General features: G+C 38.1%; 1 protein-coding gene across 1 annotated transcript in view; it reads right to left on the bottom strand.

The window, feature by feature from the left end:
* The window catches only part of CRB1 (crumbs cell polarity complex component 1), a 109,279-nt gene that overhangs the window by 20,272 nt on the left and 74,750 nt on the right, over positions 1-14,257 (bottom strand). Inside the window, exons 7-11 of the mRNA XM_086463139.1 lie at positions 13,504-14,054; positions 12,951-13,116; positions 9,360-10,266; positions 7,634-7,762; positions 4,530-4,656 (exon numbers count right to left, since the gene is read on the bottom strand). Coding sequence (XP_086319265.1) covers positions 4,530-4,656; positions 7,634-7,762; positions 9,360-10,266; positions 12,951-13,116; positions 13,504-14,054 — 1,880 coding nt within the window. The remainder of the gene's footprint in view (positions 1-4,529; positions 4,657-7,633; positions 7,763-9,359; positions 10,267-12,950; positions 13,117-13,503; positions 14,055-14,257) is intronic.

Here is a 14,257-nt window from a genome sequence, read left to right as displayed (position 1 = left end):
CTGATGCAAATCCCTTTGCTCTCCCTTCCAGTACCTCCATCACTGCTGTTTTTCTCGTCTTTTCAGAAATCTTAATTTTGCCTCAAGCCTCAACACCGTTACTGCTCATTACCCTTATTTCTGAATGGCAGTCACTGGTATCTGAAAAACAATTTGAATCTTAGTATCAAAATATAGAGGGATCCATTTTAGCTAATATCAGTATTCATCATCACAAGCCATACCTCCAAAAATCAAGAGCTTGTTTTCTTTCATTTACATGTCTGGTATCCCTCTTCTAATTCTGAGCATATTGAGATGATGGTTTTCCAAGCTCTTCTCAACACCCAAAGTGTTATCATCCTTTCTTCTTCTTCTTTTTTTTTTTTTTTTTTAAATGTATACTAAGACTTTCACAAAAGCATGAACTCATCTCGGAGTTTGTGTTCTAAATAAAAAAATCAAATATCAAAAGATTTGCAATAAAATTGCAACACTGAAGATGTATGAAGATCTTGCTGTTATACCTTAATCTTAAATATGAATGCTGGATTTTTCAAACCCTCAAATTCTAAAAAATCTTAGCAATCAGATGTATGTACAAAAAAATTAGTGCTCAGTGTCATTATCCATCCAGCTGGTTTTTTATGTTTGCTTCTATAGCTGTTTCCCTTCAAATGTCCTACCCCTGCATTTCTTTTAAAAAAATATATATTCAAGAATGCAATTTTAATTAATTTGGCATTTGTTTCTTTATTTTTTTTAACCTTTTAAACTAGAAATATCAAGTCTGTTCTCTGCTGCGTTGGAAGACCTGTGCATGGAACAGGTCTAGCCTATGGGCTGTGATAGCTCAGTGGAAAGGGATGACCCATCAAAATGCCAACAGAGACCTTGTAACACTCAGCAGTTTTCTAGGTATTGACAGTACATAAGGAGGAACCAAGTCATAAGAGTCACTTTAAGCCATATGGATAAAATCCCTCCCTCTCTGAATTGCTGGTCTGGGGTCTTGTTTGTTTAGCTGTGCTCTGTAAGGTACCAAGAGCTACCCTGCAGAGGTAGCCACCCTTGATGGGTAGCACAGTATTGCAGCTGAACTGGTTCAAGTGGCTGAACCGCTTCATTGGGAGGCACCTGCCTGGCCCTGCACCCTCAGCGCTCCTGGGGAATACACAGGGAAAAGGCAACCTCAGGTTTTGTGTCATGTACCTGTGAAGAGCAAATGTTCAGAAAACATGGCACACTTAAAGCAAATGAATAGAGTCATTAGCAGAAAATGAGGAGCAGACATAAAGAGACAAAGGCAGAAGGTTTATTTGTGTATAAAGGTAGGAAAGTTATGTACACGTGCACAATGTAGTTGAGAATACAGAAGTACAAAGAGGAAAGGAGCAGCTTTTCTGAAGCCAGGGGATGTTTCATGACAAGGCATTAGAGGAAGGAAAGAATTCAATTACAGGTGTGTATTCAGTAAAAGAAAGAGTGAGCTGATGCTCTGCTAATATATGCTACATGAATAACTTGCATGTTGCTGTAAATCCATATAAAACCTGTATTTAGTATTGTATGCACAATCTTACATTAGGTTTCTAGTATTGAAGAGAAAGATTTTTGGCATCTCTAAACAGATTTATTCTTTGTTTTTCATATTATGGAAATATATATAGTATGTCAGACTTACTGTTATTACATGTATTGCTTTCTAGCTTTCTTCAACATTAATACCAGGATGAATTTTTTGCTTATTGTAGTGTATCCTGTAGTATATATTCTATAAAGAACATAACAGTTCAATTTACTTATGTGGGAGCTGAACTAAATTCAGTGAGGGAAAAACCCATCAAACTTTATTGTGATTTTCTTAATTTTAATTTTTTAAAAAAACTTGATTTGAACAGCTTTGGTTAGTAGAATCATTTTTTTAATCTGAATTTTCAAAAGTTCTTAATTTTTTGCTTTTATTTAACATTCTGAAATTATACAATAGTTTCCATTATTTGGAAATATAATATATAATATAATATTTTAGTTTTTCTGTTTAAATTTTTTATTTCAATAATACTTAATCAATTTTCATCTACGATTAAATGACAGCTACAGTTTGGAATAAAATTTCCAACATAATATGTTGTTTACTATTTTAAATTTCTTTGTATGGAAGAAAATTGACACTTTAACTCAAAACAAGGTGAATTCATTTTGTTTTGCCTCACTTTGATATTTTAAACCAAAATGCAATTATTTCACATAGAAACATCGATTTCATTTAAAAAAAAAATCCTTTCCTCTGACATTGTAGGTTTGATCACATTACTTTTTCTGGAGCATAAAGCAATTTTCCAAACCACTATTTTCACTGAAAAAAAAAAATAAATCCAAAATGCAGTTTGATTTTGGTTTGTTGCCTTTGCTTGTGTTATGTTACATGTGACTCCCTGTAAGTAAGATAACTAAGCCCTATATCTGATAGAATATACGGTTTTGTTTCTGGCGCTGCTGCATTAATTTCACCCCCAGTGCTGGAACATGCATTCCCATCTTGTGTTCATTGATCGCTTACAAAGAGGAAAGGCTCTTTTAGCTGAATGACTTTTTAAATTATTATTAATTTTTATTTTTTTTAGTAAGAGATTAACAAGAAAATCACCCCAATCACTTTTCTGGTGTGATAGAGACAGCAAAGAAATTACCCTTGTGTAATACGTTTGTGAATAAACATATTGTGCTTAAGTTCTCATACTAAGGTAGGTGCTTGAGACAAGAATATGTGACATTATCATAGGGATGAATCATGTTTTTTTCCACAAATGTGCAAAAAGTGTGTTTGGTTGGAGTTTTTTCCTCTGAAAATAGGAGTAAACTTTTTAGTAACACAAGTGTTGCTGCAATTATGTGCTGCATTGTATACAGAAAAATAACAGACTTTGGGACATTTATGAAAGGTGGGAAATAAAAAAATAGATGTTTGGCCCTCAGGCAATGACTTCTGCTACGTCCTGCCATGGCAAAACAAGAACTTTAGTATCTCACTTATACACATTTTAAGGTGTCTTAATGCAACTGTAGAATTAAAGTTGGGATTTGCTCTTCATGAGCATTCCAAGTCCAAACCACAGCAAGTTCAGTAGGACTGAAGAAACAGGGTCAGGTTTGAAGTGGGGGTAACTAATATCAGCGGGCTCAAGAAGTTCTACAAAAGATCAGCTGTTCTCTTTGGAGTCATAAACCCTCATTGTATAGTGTTAGTCTTTCCTATAACTCTGCTGCATGCCGTATCACTTAATAATAAAAAACCACATTATACATGCTTAATCTTTTGAATCATCACTCAAGGACACAATTTAAATGACTAACAGGAGTATAGAATGTATATAAGTGCGATCATGAATGCCCAAAGAAATGCTTGCACCATTTATAAATGGATTTTGCCTTAAAGAATTGTTTGGAAAAACAAAACCTCAATTTTCACTACTGTTTTGTATATAACAATATACTCAGTGTGCCTACTCTCAAAGGCAACTACACAGATATTTTGCTATAACGTTTTTTCCTAAACTTCCTGGTAGAATCCATGGACAACCAGTCAACAGAATTACCTTGATGACTTTCTAAGGAGGAAAAATCCCATATTTTTGTCTGATGACATTCATATCTATTGATGGATAACATAGATTTACTTAAAGTTGTAGAAATCTTTGAACAATGAATCTATGATTTTAAAGTCTGATGTGCTTACTGGGCCTTTCTTGAAAGAGGAATCATGACAAAGATGAAGACTTCTGTATTTTATCTCATATATCTCATCTTACAATATTTTGGAGGTGTCCAGGCTACCAGAGCAGAGGTTCAGGATTAGTGGTATCAGTGCAGGTTTGCCGCTAATTCAAATGAATGTGGGAGTGTCCTCAGCATGTTGCCAACTGCTAATCCAAATCGTTAGCTAATTATCCAAAAATACCCTACATGATTTCACAGATGTGAGACCCAATTGCTGAAGAAACTGCAATGAACATGGTATGTGATGCAAAGATAGTGACCATCTGTAAGATTTAATGGTAAAATTAGCCTTGTTGAAGGCAGTGGGTCTTTGTCACACATTGCAGTAGAGGTTGGATGCCACCATCAGTAAATCTTATAGTCCTTGTTAATATGTACTGCCTGTTGGTGTGTTGCCTGTTGGCCACGGGCAGCATGTATGTGGTGAAACGCTTTGGTGGAGATGGGATGAAACACTCTTTAAGATCTAGTAGCATTTGTTCTAAAATTAAGTGAAAGAACTAAATCAGATCCGAAGCAATTTGTAGAAAATCGTTCAAAGAAATATAAAACAAGTTTTAAAGCTCCTATGTTTGTATTGCTTTGCTAAGCTGTTTGGTCAAGGCATCTTCTGCTCCATTAAAATACAAAAGTTTAAAGACTGCTTAATAGTCTTCCTGTTCACCCCACTCGACTGCTGGATCATCATCCATTCGTAGGATAAGATAGGAGAGAAGCTGAAAGAGATTCTGCCACAACAGTAAAGAGACAAAAAAGGAGAGGTCGCTTACATCTATCTCACAGCGGTCTCCAGCATAGTTCACGTCGCAGAGGCAGTGGAACTTGTTGAGTAGGTTCTGGCAGAGACCCCCATTCAGACACGGGTCGGAGCTGCACTCATCAATGTCCTTTTCACACCTAGAGGAAAGACTGCAAATGGTGAGCATCTGAAACCACAAATCACATGTATCATTTTAAATTCAGAACTTTTGGGGGGAAGGGAGAGGAGGATGCCCTTTTTGAAATCCGTGGTATATTTCCACACATGTTTATGATTTTATTAACTACCTGGTTAGCCAAACTCAAATCCTGAACTTCCTGTAATATTTTCAAAGACAGATAGTTAAGCTGGCTAGTTCATCTCTGTAGAGCAGTTCATGGTTAATGGTGCCTTGCAATGTGAAATGAAAGTTTGCCTGATTTTAGAGCTAGATCTGGTGCAAGTCCTGCCTAAAGCTTGCTTATCCATTTTCATTGTTCTGGGGAGCTGAGGACACATTTTTCTTCTCAGTAGTCTGGATGTAAGTCAAAGAAATGCACGTTTTTCTCAGCTGAGTGCTCCTTCTCAATTCAAAATGCCAGTATATCCCAGCAGAACCTCCTTTCTGGTCCCTCTGAGTTGTGCCCTGAGAATGGTAGAACGGTGCAGAACAGGGCTTTACAAGGTTAAATATATACTGTTAAATGTTTTTCTGATAATTCTAATAGTAAAGGAAATTTGAGTTCTCGTAATTTCACATGGCAATCAATAAAACATTAATGAGGAATGTGTGAGATTGCCTGAAAACTAGTAATGATTCGGTGATTTTCTGCTCTGACGATGTTCCCTTTTAATTCCCTGCTCCTTTTTTTCAAACAGCACTAACAGTTAATCCTAATTTTTCCAGATAAAAAAGCAGGTTTATTCTTGAAGAAGAATATGAGAAAGTCCCTCTGAATTATAAGGAATTACTTTGTTCAATCATATTCATAGTCATGCAATACATTTTTAGTGTTACGTTAGAGAAGAGCAGTTCTTTATATTAAACAGTTTTATCTGATTTTCCTGAAACCTGAAAAAGGATTCAAGAGTTTTCTTCAATGGTAAATTATATTCATATATTTCAAAAAGCTAAATTAAAGTATTTATCCAATGTATAAAAATTGTATAGCTATGGACTTACCTATGGAAACAAAAAAAAACCCTGCCCCCCCCATATCCTCCGGTGAATTAGGCACCCGAATCCAACTGAGTTTCAGGAAAACTTAAAAACCAAACTCCCTTAGGTAATTTTGAAAATCACAGCCTGAAGTGAATCAAAAAATCTGTTTTCCAGACAGCTGTATCTCCTTTTATGAAGAGCAATCTTTTCACATTTTCCTTTCCACTTATTATCAAGTTCATTGGGCTTTTTTTGGTGATCCCTTGTCAATTGATTGACATAGAAAGATACTACTTTTTCTATACTGTACATCAATGGCTTCTGGAGGGATGAAGTACTGTGATAAAGCAGGAAAATGTCTGCTTTATCGTCTAATATATAAAATACATATATATTACAAAGGGGTTTGGTTTTAATTTTCTTTTTAACTGATATATTTGAACTTGTTTTGAAAAAAAGGGGTGAAATTTTCTCATTTCGTATACTCAGATCAGCAAGCACAGAAGTACTACTGGCTTATGGTTTGGCAGCCTGGAGGAAAAGAGGACAAACAGTCGATTTCAGACACTGGAGAAGAAAGCCTTGCTGCGGTGTTCAGTTAAAGCACAGCACGCTTGGTACAAGGCTGCTGTTCAATACAAGAATCATGGGAACCATAAAATAGAGATTATTGCCAGTCAGTGGGATGCATGTTAGGAAGGCTCATTCCTGCAGCTGTAGTTAGCAAGTTTCCTGGCAGGGGAAGGAAGAAGGAAAAGGTATTTTCCTTCTACCTTGAAGTCTCAAGAAATATACACACCAAAGAAGTGTTTAAGAATATGCTTTTACTTTTTTGTATTTGATTTGATTTGATTTTTTTGTCTTTTTTTTTTTTTTTAAATATTGTGAGGTGGTACACAGACCTTCTGGCTGAGTTAATGAGTACAGTGAAGGTGTATCTGCCAACTACACCGTGCATTGAGTGGGTGGAAATTTTTATTTCATCTATCTTTTATAACTTGCTGTACTGTTTCCACAAAATCAGTGAGTTAATAAGTTTTTGAGAGAATGAAAACCTTTTCTTGAAAACTGCTTTGTGTTTGCAGGATAGCTTGGTCCTGTTGAACTTTTGGACATTATACTCTGATGTAATGCTAAATTCACTAAGAGCACATACGGTATTTCCTTTCTCACTGTACAAAAAGGTTCCCTTACCTGTTCAGACTATATTATGACTGGGACAACATCTTCCTACATTTCTACAGCACATAATGCCCTGAGGCTGTCAGGCCTCCCTGCTCCAAAGCTGTTTGTAGAACATTATCGAACGCTAAGTGTGAATTGTGACAATGTGCTACAAGACACAAATTTCACTGTGAGGAAGATCGCGTTGTTTCAGACTAAACTATAACATGTAAAAAATATTTCTTAACTTCTTTTTAAAATAATAACTCTGTTTTCACACATGCATTCAGTAAAAAAGTTATAAGCTGCAATACCACCAGGTATTTCATCTCATATCACCCCTGTGAAAGAACAGATTGTATGTACACAACACACATAAGAAAATGAAAGAGCTTTGCTTATTCATGTGTTGGTGCAATGTAGATGATTTTTATATATGAGCAATATATGTTTGTTTATGTGTCTCCACCTATGGAAAGATAACATTCTAGCTTGTCGTATACAACATTGGCATGGAAGCCAAAAAACAGGCATGTAGAAAAGTATGATATTGCCTAAGAAATAATAGCTTGCAGTAAAGTTAATGGTGCTATATTGGATTAATCTTGCTGCAGTAATATGTGATATTTGTCTAAGTAAAACTGCTATACTTTCGGACCCTTAAAGTCACTCAAGCAAGTAACTGCTGAACTTAAACAACTGCTTTGTATTTCTGCAGGAGGGCAAACCCCCCTGTTACCCCCTGGACCCTTCTGGAACAGCTTTTGGAATAATTGCTCCACAAAGATCTGCTGGGAAAAGCATCTCACCGTTCTCCAACAAATCCCGGCAGGCACACACATGTCAACTCTCCGCTGAGATCGGTGCAGTTGCCATAGTTGAAACATGTGAGGTTTCTCTCTTCATTCCCACAAACCGTATAAGGTAATCTTCTGTATCTAGGTAAGTAAGAAGGCAATGGCAGTTATTTGCACTTTCCTCGTCTCTGGATGTCTCGTGCTCTCTCAGCTTTTCATTTGACTCTTCCACTGCTTCAGTGGAACATATTTAGATCTACCTTGCAAATTTTTTATTTGAATGCAGAATCTAGTACTGATAGTCTCCAAATAGAGGGAGCAGTGATCCCGCTGGCAAATACTGTTCCATACCAATGGGAAAGGCATTACACTTTGCCTGTAAATGAACACACATTTTCAGGGGCTGCACACAATTAGTGCCACCTTGGTTTTCTCTTTGGGAAGGAAACCCCATATCTGCGTGCATTGACATGCCTGATGCCTGGGGTACTTGGGGTTAGTGGTAGGCAGCAACTGAATGCTGTTACTGGCTGGGGTATCATCCAAAGGAAACTCAGCAGGAACTGAGGTTTCAGACTCACAAAACACATTTTGCTTGACTTTTTTAATTTGCTCAATTTGGTTTTCCTTTTCCAAGTATTTACTGGCAAGCTAATGACTCATTTCTTAGCAAAAAAAAAAAAAAAAAAAGGGACAACAGTACCTACATTATTGACGTGGCTGTATGTGACACCTGGACGACTTAGTAAAAGAGTTCAAAAGAGAGACTTATCATACAAGATAGATATATCTTGAGCCAATACAAGGCATCTTCAAATCTCAGGATGTCCTCACTACTCAAAAAAAGTCAACAAAAGATGACAATTGTGTAATTATAGCCTAAAAGACTGTGGTTGGGCAGCATGAAGATGATTATCTATTGGCATCCTTCGGGCTACAGCAGACTGGGTTTGTTGGAGGCCTCTGGAGGAAGGAGAAGGATTTTGCCTTCCCTGAGAGCAGTGGGACATGCTCAGAAGGGAGAAGTTTATGATGTGCAGAGAAGGGCAATTAAAGGAGAGAGACGTCAGGGAGGAGCCTGTAGCCTTTACAGAGGAGTGTCTGAGAATAGGAAACAAGCATCTGAGGAGTCTCAGAAGTGATGGAAAGAGTGGTCTGTGTGGTGTCTACAGTCATTATGACTGCTGGGCTGAGAAAGCAAGCTTGGAGGAAAAGACTCACATAGCAAAGATGCTGTGGGTGGGGAGAAGAACAACTACTTTACAAGCCCTTCTATCGTTATTTTCTCTTACCCACTAACTGAATTTCTCTACTTATAGTTCTAGCACTCTATTACTCTAATGAAGTATAGTTTCTGAGATTCAAAGCCCTTAAAATAATTTTTTTAAAAAAATGTAGCACATCTGTCTCCGAGCTCTGGCAGACTTGTAATCCTGTCATCAGAGAGGTCGTAAGACCCAGGCTGACAGCAAGGCTGGACAGCAGAGCTGTGCCTTGTTCCTTGTCTCCTTGCCTCATCAGTCTCTGTCTGAGCTGCCAGCTCTCCACTGCCTTGGTCCAAATCTAGTTGATCTGTACAGCTTTCTGTACTGGAGACTTTTTATACATTAATTCTGCAGCCGTGATTAATATATAGACAGATGCGTAACATCTGTGTTTAAAATGGAGACATCAGTGATGAAATAATCCTGCAGAAAAGACCCGACAAAATCCTACAGATCTGCCTTGTTTATAGTACCTGCAAAATTTTCCGGTGAAGTTACCAGCACACAGGCAAGAATATCCGTTAATCCCATCAATGCAAGTGGCCCCATTTGCACACTGGTGGCCATGGCAGTTGTCTATGTTCTCTTCACAATTTACCCCTGTGTAACCAGGTTCACAACTGCACTCATAAGAGGTGATCCCATCAGTGCAGTTTCCATGAATGCAAGGGTCTGAAGAGCATTCGTTGATGTTGACTTCGCAATGGGTGCCAGTCCATCCTTTGGGACATATGCAATGGTAGGAAGTATAGAAGTCTTCACATATCCCCTCATGCATACAGGGATCTGAGCCGCAGACATCTACCTGCAAACAGCCAGTAAGAGCAGGGTTTGCAGATATTTTGAGAAATTGCTCCTCTTGAGGTTTTTTAGTAGGGATGTCAGCATTTTCAAAGTATGAGAGATAAATGCCACTGATTTCTATGGTGCTCATACATCCTCGCAGGCCATCCAGACTGTCAAAAGCCTTGTCAGCCACATAGATGTCTGTCTCTTCTCTTAAAAAGTTGAGGCTTCCTGCAGCAGTTGTGCTAGTTGCAGTGTCTTTCTTGTTATCTATATCAATGTGCCATCTAGAGAACTGGGACAGGGGCTCTACCATAGAGGCCATCACTTGATGCCATTTCCCATCACTCACAGGCAGTGAACTAGCAAGGGTCAGCTTATAAAAGCTGTTGCCACTTTGCAACTGAAAGAGTAATTTGGAGTTGTGAATACTGATGATAACAAACTCTGGTTCCTTCTCTGCATACAGCAGTATCACGTCAGTGTCTCTAGTTCGAAAGCCAAATACGATATTGGTGAGGTCTCTGCTGATTTTTCCGTTGCTTCTGTAAAATATCGCACTGCTTCGGCCACTAAACACTGCATTAGCAAGACCTGTGCAAAGACAATAATTGAGAAACCAGGCCAACTTTAAATCAATACATGTGGAACAATATCTCTTCAGTGCCCCATGCTCCCTGTCATGTAAGTCCTTTTGGGTTTGCTGGAAAATAATCAAATTCCACTGGTGTTTCGATTACCCTTGCCTGCCCGTTATGGCAAGAGAAATTACATGGCAGTGCCAGCACCAGCTATATTGACATGGAAAGTATGCTGCTTTGCATCATCTCAAGTTGTCATTCTAAAAATATAATTCTACATTACTGTTTTCTCTCTTTTTCCTAGGCAAAGAGAAATAGGTGATCATAGTTGTATACAACTCAAACCTGAGGCTGAGAGGATATTTCAGAAGAAGGTATATATTTGTCATTTTATGTTTGTTCCCTAAGTACGGGCAGCTAGTTATTCCCCATGACAGATCCGGATGGGGTGAACCCTTCTTCTCAATTCCTCTCTTCTTAGGTAAAGCACTAAAGAGGTTTTAGAAAGTATATGATCGGAAAGTATATGATTGGATCGGATGAATTTAATTGAAGTCAGTTGGCAAAAACCCCCTTCAAACCCAATGTAAGAAGAGTTGTGCCTGTCACATTTAAAGCCAGCTTCTCTTGCTGCCACAGCCCTGCCGAGCCTGTGCTGGTGGGACTGGGAGGGCAGCAGAGTACTCAGTTTGCACTGCTGTGAGTGAAAATTGATGGGCCACATTGTGGCAGTTTTATGGACATCTTCACAAAGGTATTTGACATCTTTCATTAGCATGTTTTCTACTAAAATGCACTGACTCACTGGGCTGTAAATTTACATGTTCTGAGATTTATGAGGATTATAGACAGGAGGGACAGGAAGGGAATGTCTTCTGTCTGTGCATCAGACAAATTTAGCTCTGCGAGATCCTAGCACTGAGATAAGGTGGGTTCCTGAACTACCTCTGGGCTCAGTGAACCTTGGTGAAAAGAACCGCTGGGAGTCCCAGTAAGAAATTATTTTCTGTACATCCTGATACCAAGGCGGCAGAGGTGTAACTACATTGCCTGGCGCATCAAATGTGATGACTTTCTCATAGGAAAAGTTTCCTCAGAGGAAACTATACTAAACATGAAAGTCAGAGCTTTTCAAAATTATTTCTGATTTCTTAAATGTCTCACAAAGCTGTTCTTTAAGTACATAAATTTAAAATACTCCTGTAGAACTTCTGGTAAGTTCCAAGTACAGAAAGGCATCTGGATGTGCTTTTGCTCTCAGTTGTAACACGGCTTACAGTTTTGCTGTGACCTGATGTTCCTCACATCAGCTTCCTGAATTGGCTTTTTCTCTTTTTTTTTTTTTTTCCTAAAGGGCTGGCTAATTGTAACCATCTAGGTGGAACTATAGCCACAGCCCCCAGAAAACATCTGATTTTCTGCCTTAGCTTAAAATGGTATCCAGAGCATAAGACACCAGGCTGGCAGAGATCTTACTGGCCAGTAAAACTCCCTTTTTTTCATTACCCTGTGTTGAACAACAAGAGGTCTATGCTGTGGCTAAGAAAACAACTAGTTAAAAATACAGCTCATTAGGCAGGAATTTTTTAATATCTATTAGGGAAACTCCCTACTATTGCCACATAAACCAGCACAGAAATTTAAAGGTGATCTAACAGTGTAAATGGCCATGAGTTTAGCAAAAGGAAACAGTTCAGATACTTTTCACTTCTCTATATGTGTGTGTTTATATTCCACTATAATACGCAACAGTAAAGTTTATGAGAAAACGTAGTTTCATGTTATCATTAAAGAAGCCTATTAGAGAAGGTGCAATTATTTTAATTTCAGTTATAAATTTTAACAAGTACTGCCATGCTGATTCTAAGAATCTCAACAAAAATAGCATCATATTGGTCTGTCAGCAAATTGTCTATGATAGAAATGTTCTGTTGACCAACCTTCTCATTCCTAAGAGTCAGCCATTCTAACAGCTTCCATCAGACTGATTGTGTATTTATCTTCCTTCACAGCATCGTTAGGGCTTTCTTTGATAGCAAAAAGAAAAAATATTGCTTCAAAATCCTTACTTGCTTTTTAAATTCCATTCCAGGGTAGGAAAAAGAAAGGAAGAGAAGGAAAAAGATATGCAGGGTGGCTAATGTTCTTAAGACAGCTAGTGGTCATCAATTGTCATATAGACCTCCTGGCATGCACGTTCTTCTTATGAAGATACTAGTTGAATTACTGTAATGCTGGTATTAAGGTGACTTTCTTCAAAGATATTCAACAGTTAAGAAAAATAAATGATGCAATGTATGTCATGTAGCTTGTCTTTTCAGGAAAACGGAGAACATCCTAAGGTCAATCCAACACTGGATATCCTATATCCTCTTACCTCTTTGCAGTATGAGGGGTACACTCACACTCTGGCAATGCAGTGATCTGTTGTACAGCCCCAACTAGTTGTGTTGAATAAGTCAAAAGCAAAGGTCCTGTGAACATCAGTGTCTGTGTCTGGGGACTGGTTGATAATTTCTGTGTTTGGTAGGGCAGACTCTTCCCAGCAAAGCCACTTACAGTTGACGTATTTTAATACAGAAATAACATTTGAATGAACTTTAAAGGCAGTGAATACTGAGTTTCAAGGAAATGCTGATGAAAATTTCTATGGTGTCTAATCTCCAAAGATGATAGGAACAACTGAAATGTACCTACATTCAAATCCTTGGTGCACCAGCTGGCATTGTGCTTCATGAGGACAGGGCCCAAGCTCACACCACTTAACTTCCTCACATGCCTTCCCCGCTGTGTTAGGGGGGCACGTGCACGTGAAGTCATCCCAGATTGAATAGCACACACCACCGTTGTGGCAAGGGTTAGACTATGGGGAAAGAGAAGAGACAACTGAAGTGTGAATAAAAGCTGGTGGACTCCCAGCTCTAAGGATGGGGGACTGTTTGGCAAAAAGGGCAATTCTGTTTATTTCAGAAGAAAGGTGATAAAGACCAGTACTATGACAGCACAGCATGTTCAATAATTGGTGAAAAAGAGTATTTCAACCAAATGTTTTAATTCTCCCCTATGCAAATAGATTTTGCTGCTGATATTCATCATATGTAGCGTAACTCAACAAAATCTGCTCTTTCTAGCAATTTTAGGTATTCTACTAAGAAGTCGTTATCAACAAATAATGTATGGGATGCACAAAAATTAAAATAAATTTCCCATTATAAACATGTGAAAATGCTCTGAAAAATGTCATTCTTACCTTGCAGAGGTTGTCACCAGTGCAGCCTTGGGTGACATTGATCAGAGTTCGGTTGGTAAGAGAATTCAGTGGGTTGGAGATGGGGAAGAATTCCAGTGGCTGGTTATTCACTCTTACATCTTGGATGCAGCCTTTGAAATATCTACCATTTCTATCAGTTTCTTTGTTATCTGGCAGGCCTCCAATGTAAAGAATATCCTTACTTTGGATGGTTAGTACTGGAGTAGAAATAAAGCCTAGGTATTGAGAGGACCGGAATAATTCCATCTTGTTTGGTTCTATTTTTAATGTTATTAAGTAAAAGTTTCCATCATTCATGGACTGTTTCCCTAATAACTTCATGGAATTTAGAGCCAACACTGTGAGTTTCCCACCTTCCAAGTAGAGTCTTACATAGAGGTCAGTACTGTTTCTCAAAGCCAGTAACAAGCCAGAAGATCTGCGTGTTCGGACAAACATTGATATGTTCAAATTTTCATTCTGAGTGGCATCAACAGAAAAAGCAGCATAGCCTGAGGAGTCTTCAGATCCAAACCGTCCTGGAATGTACTCTTGTTAGAGATATGGGAAAAGATTAAAAAAAAAAAAAAATATTAGTGAGAAGAAGGGAAAAAAATAAAATAGTTAGGGCTAAATGACAAGGGAGCCAATGCAATGATCAAATAGCTACTTCTGGTAATATTTACGTATGGTAGTAAGATGTGCTGGTATTTATGGATTAATAAAGACTTGATCCAACTGTAAATAGCTTCTA

This window comes from Leptosomus discolor, chromosome 3, assembly GCF_034619465.1.
Source record: "Leptosomus discolor isolate bLepDis1 chromosome 3, bLepDis1.hap2, whole genome shotgun sequence".
Taxonomy (NCBI): Eukaryota; Metazoa; Chordata; class Aves; order Leptosomiformes; family Leptosomidae; genus Leptosomus; species Leptosomus discolor.
This window is presented reverse-complemented; position numbering and strand designations above follow the sequence as displayed.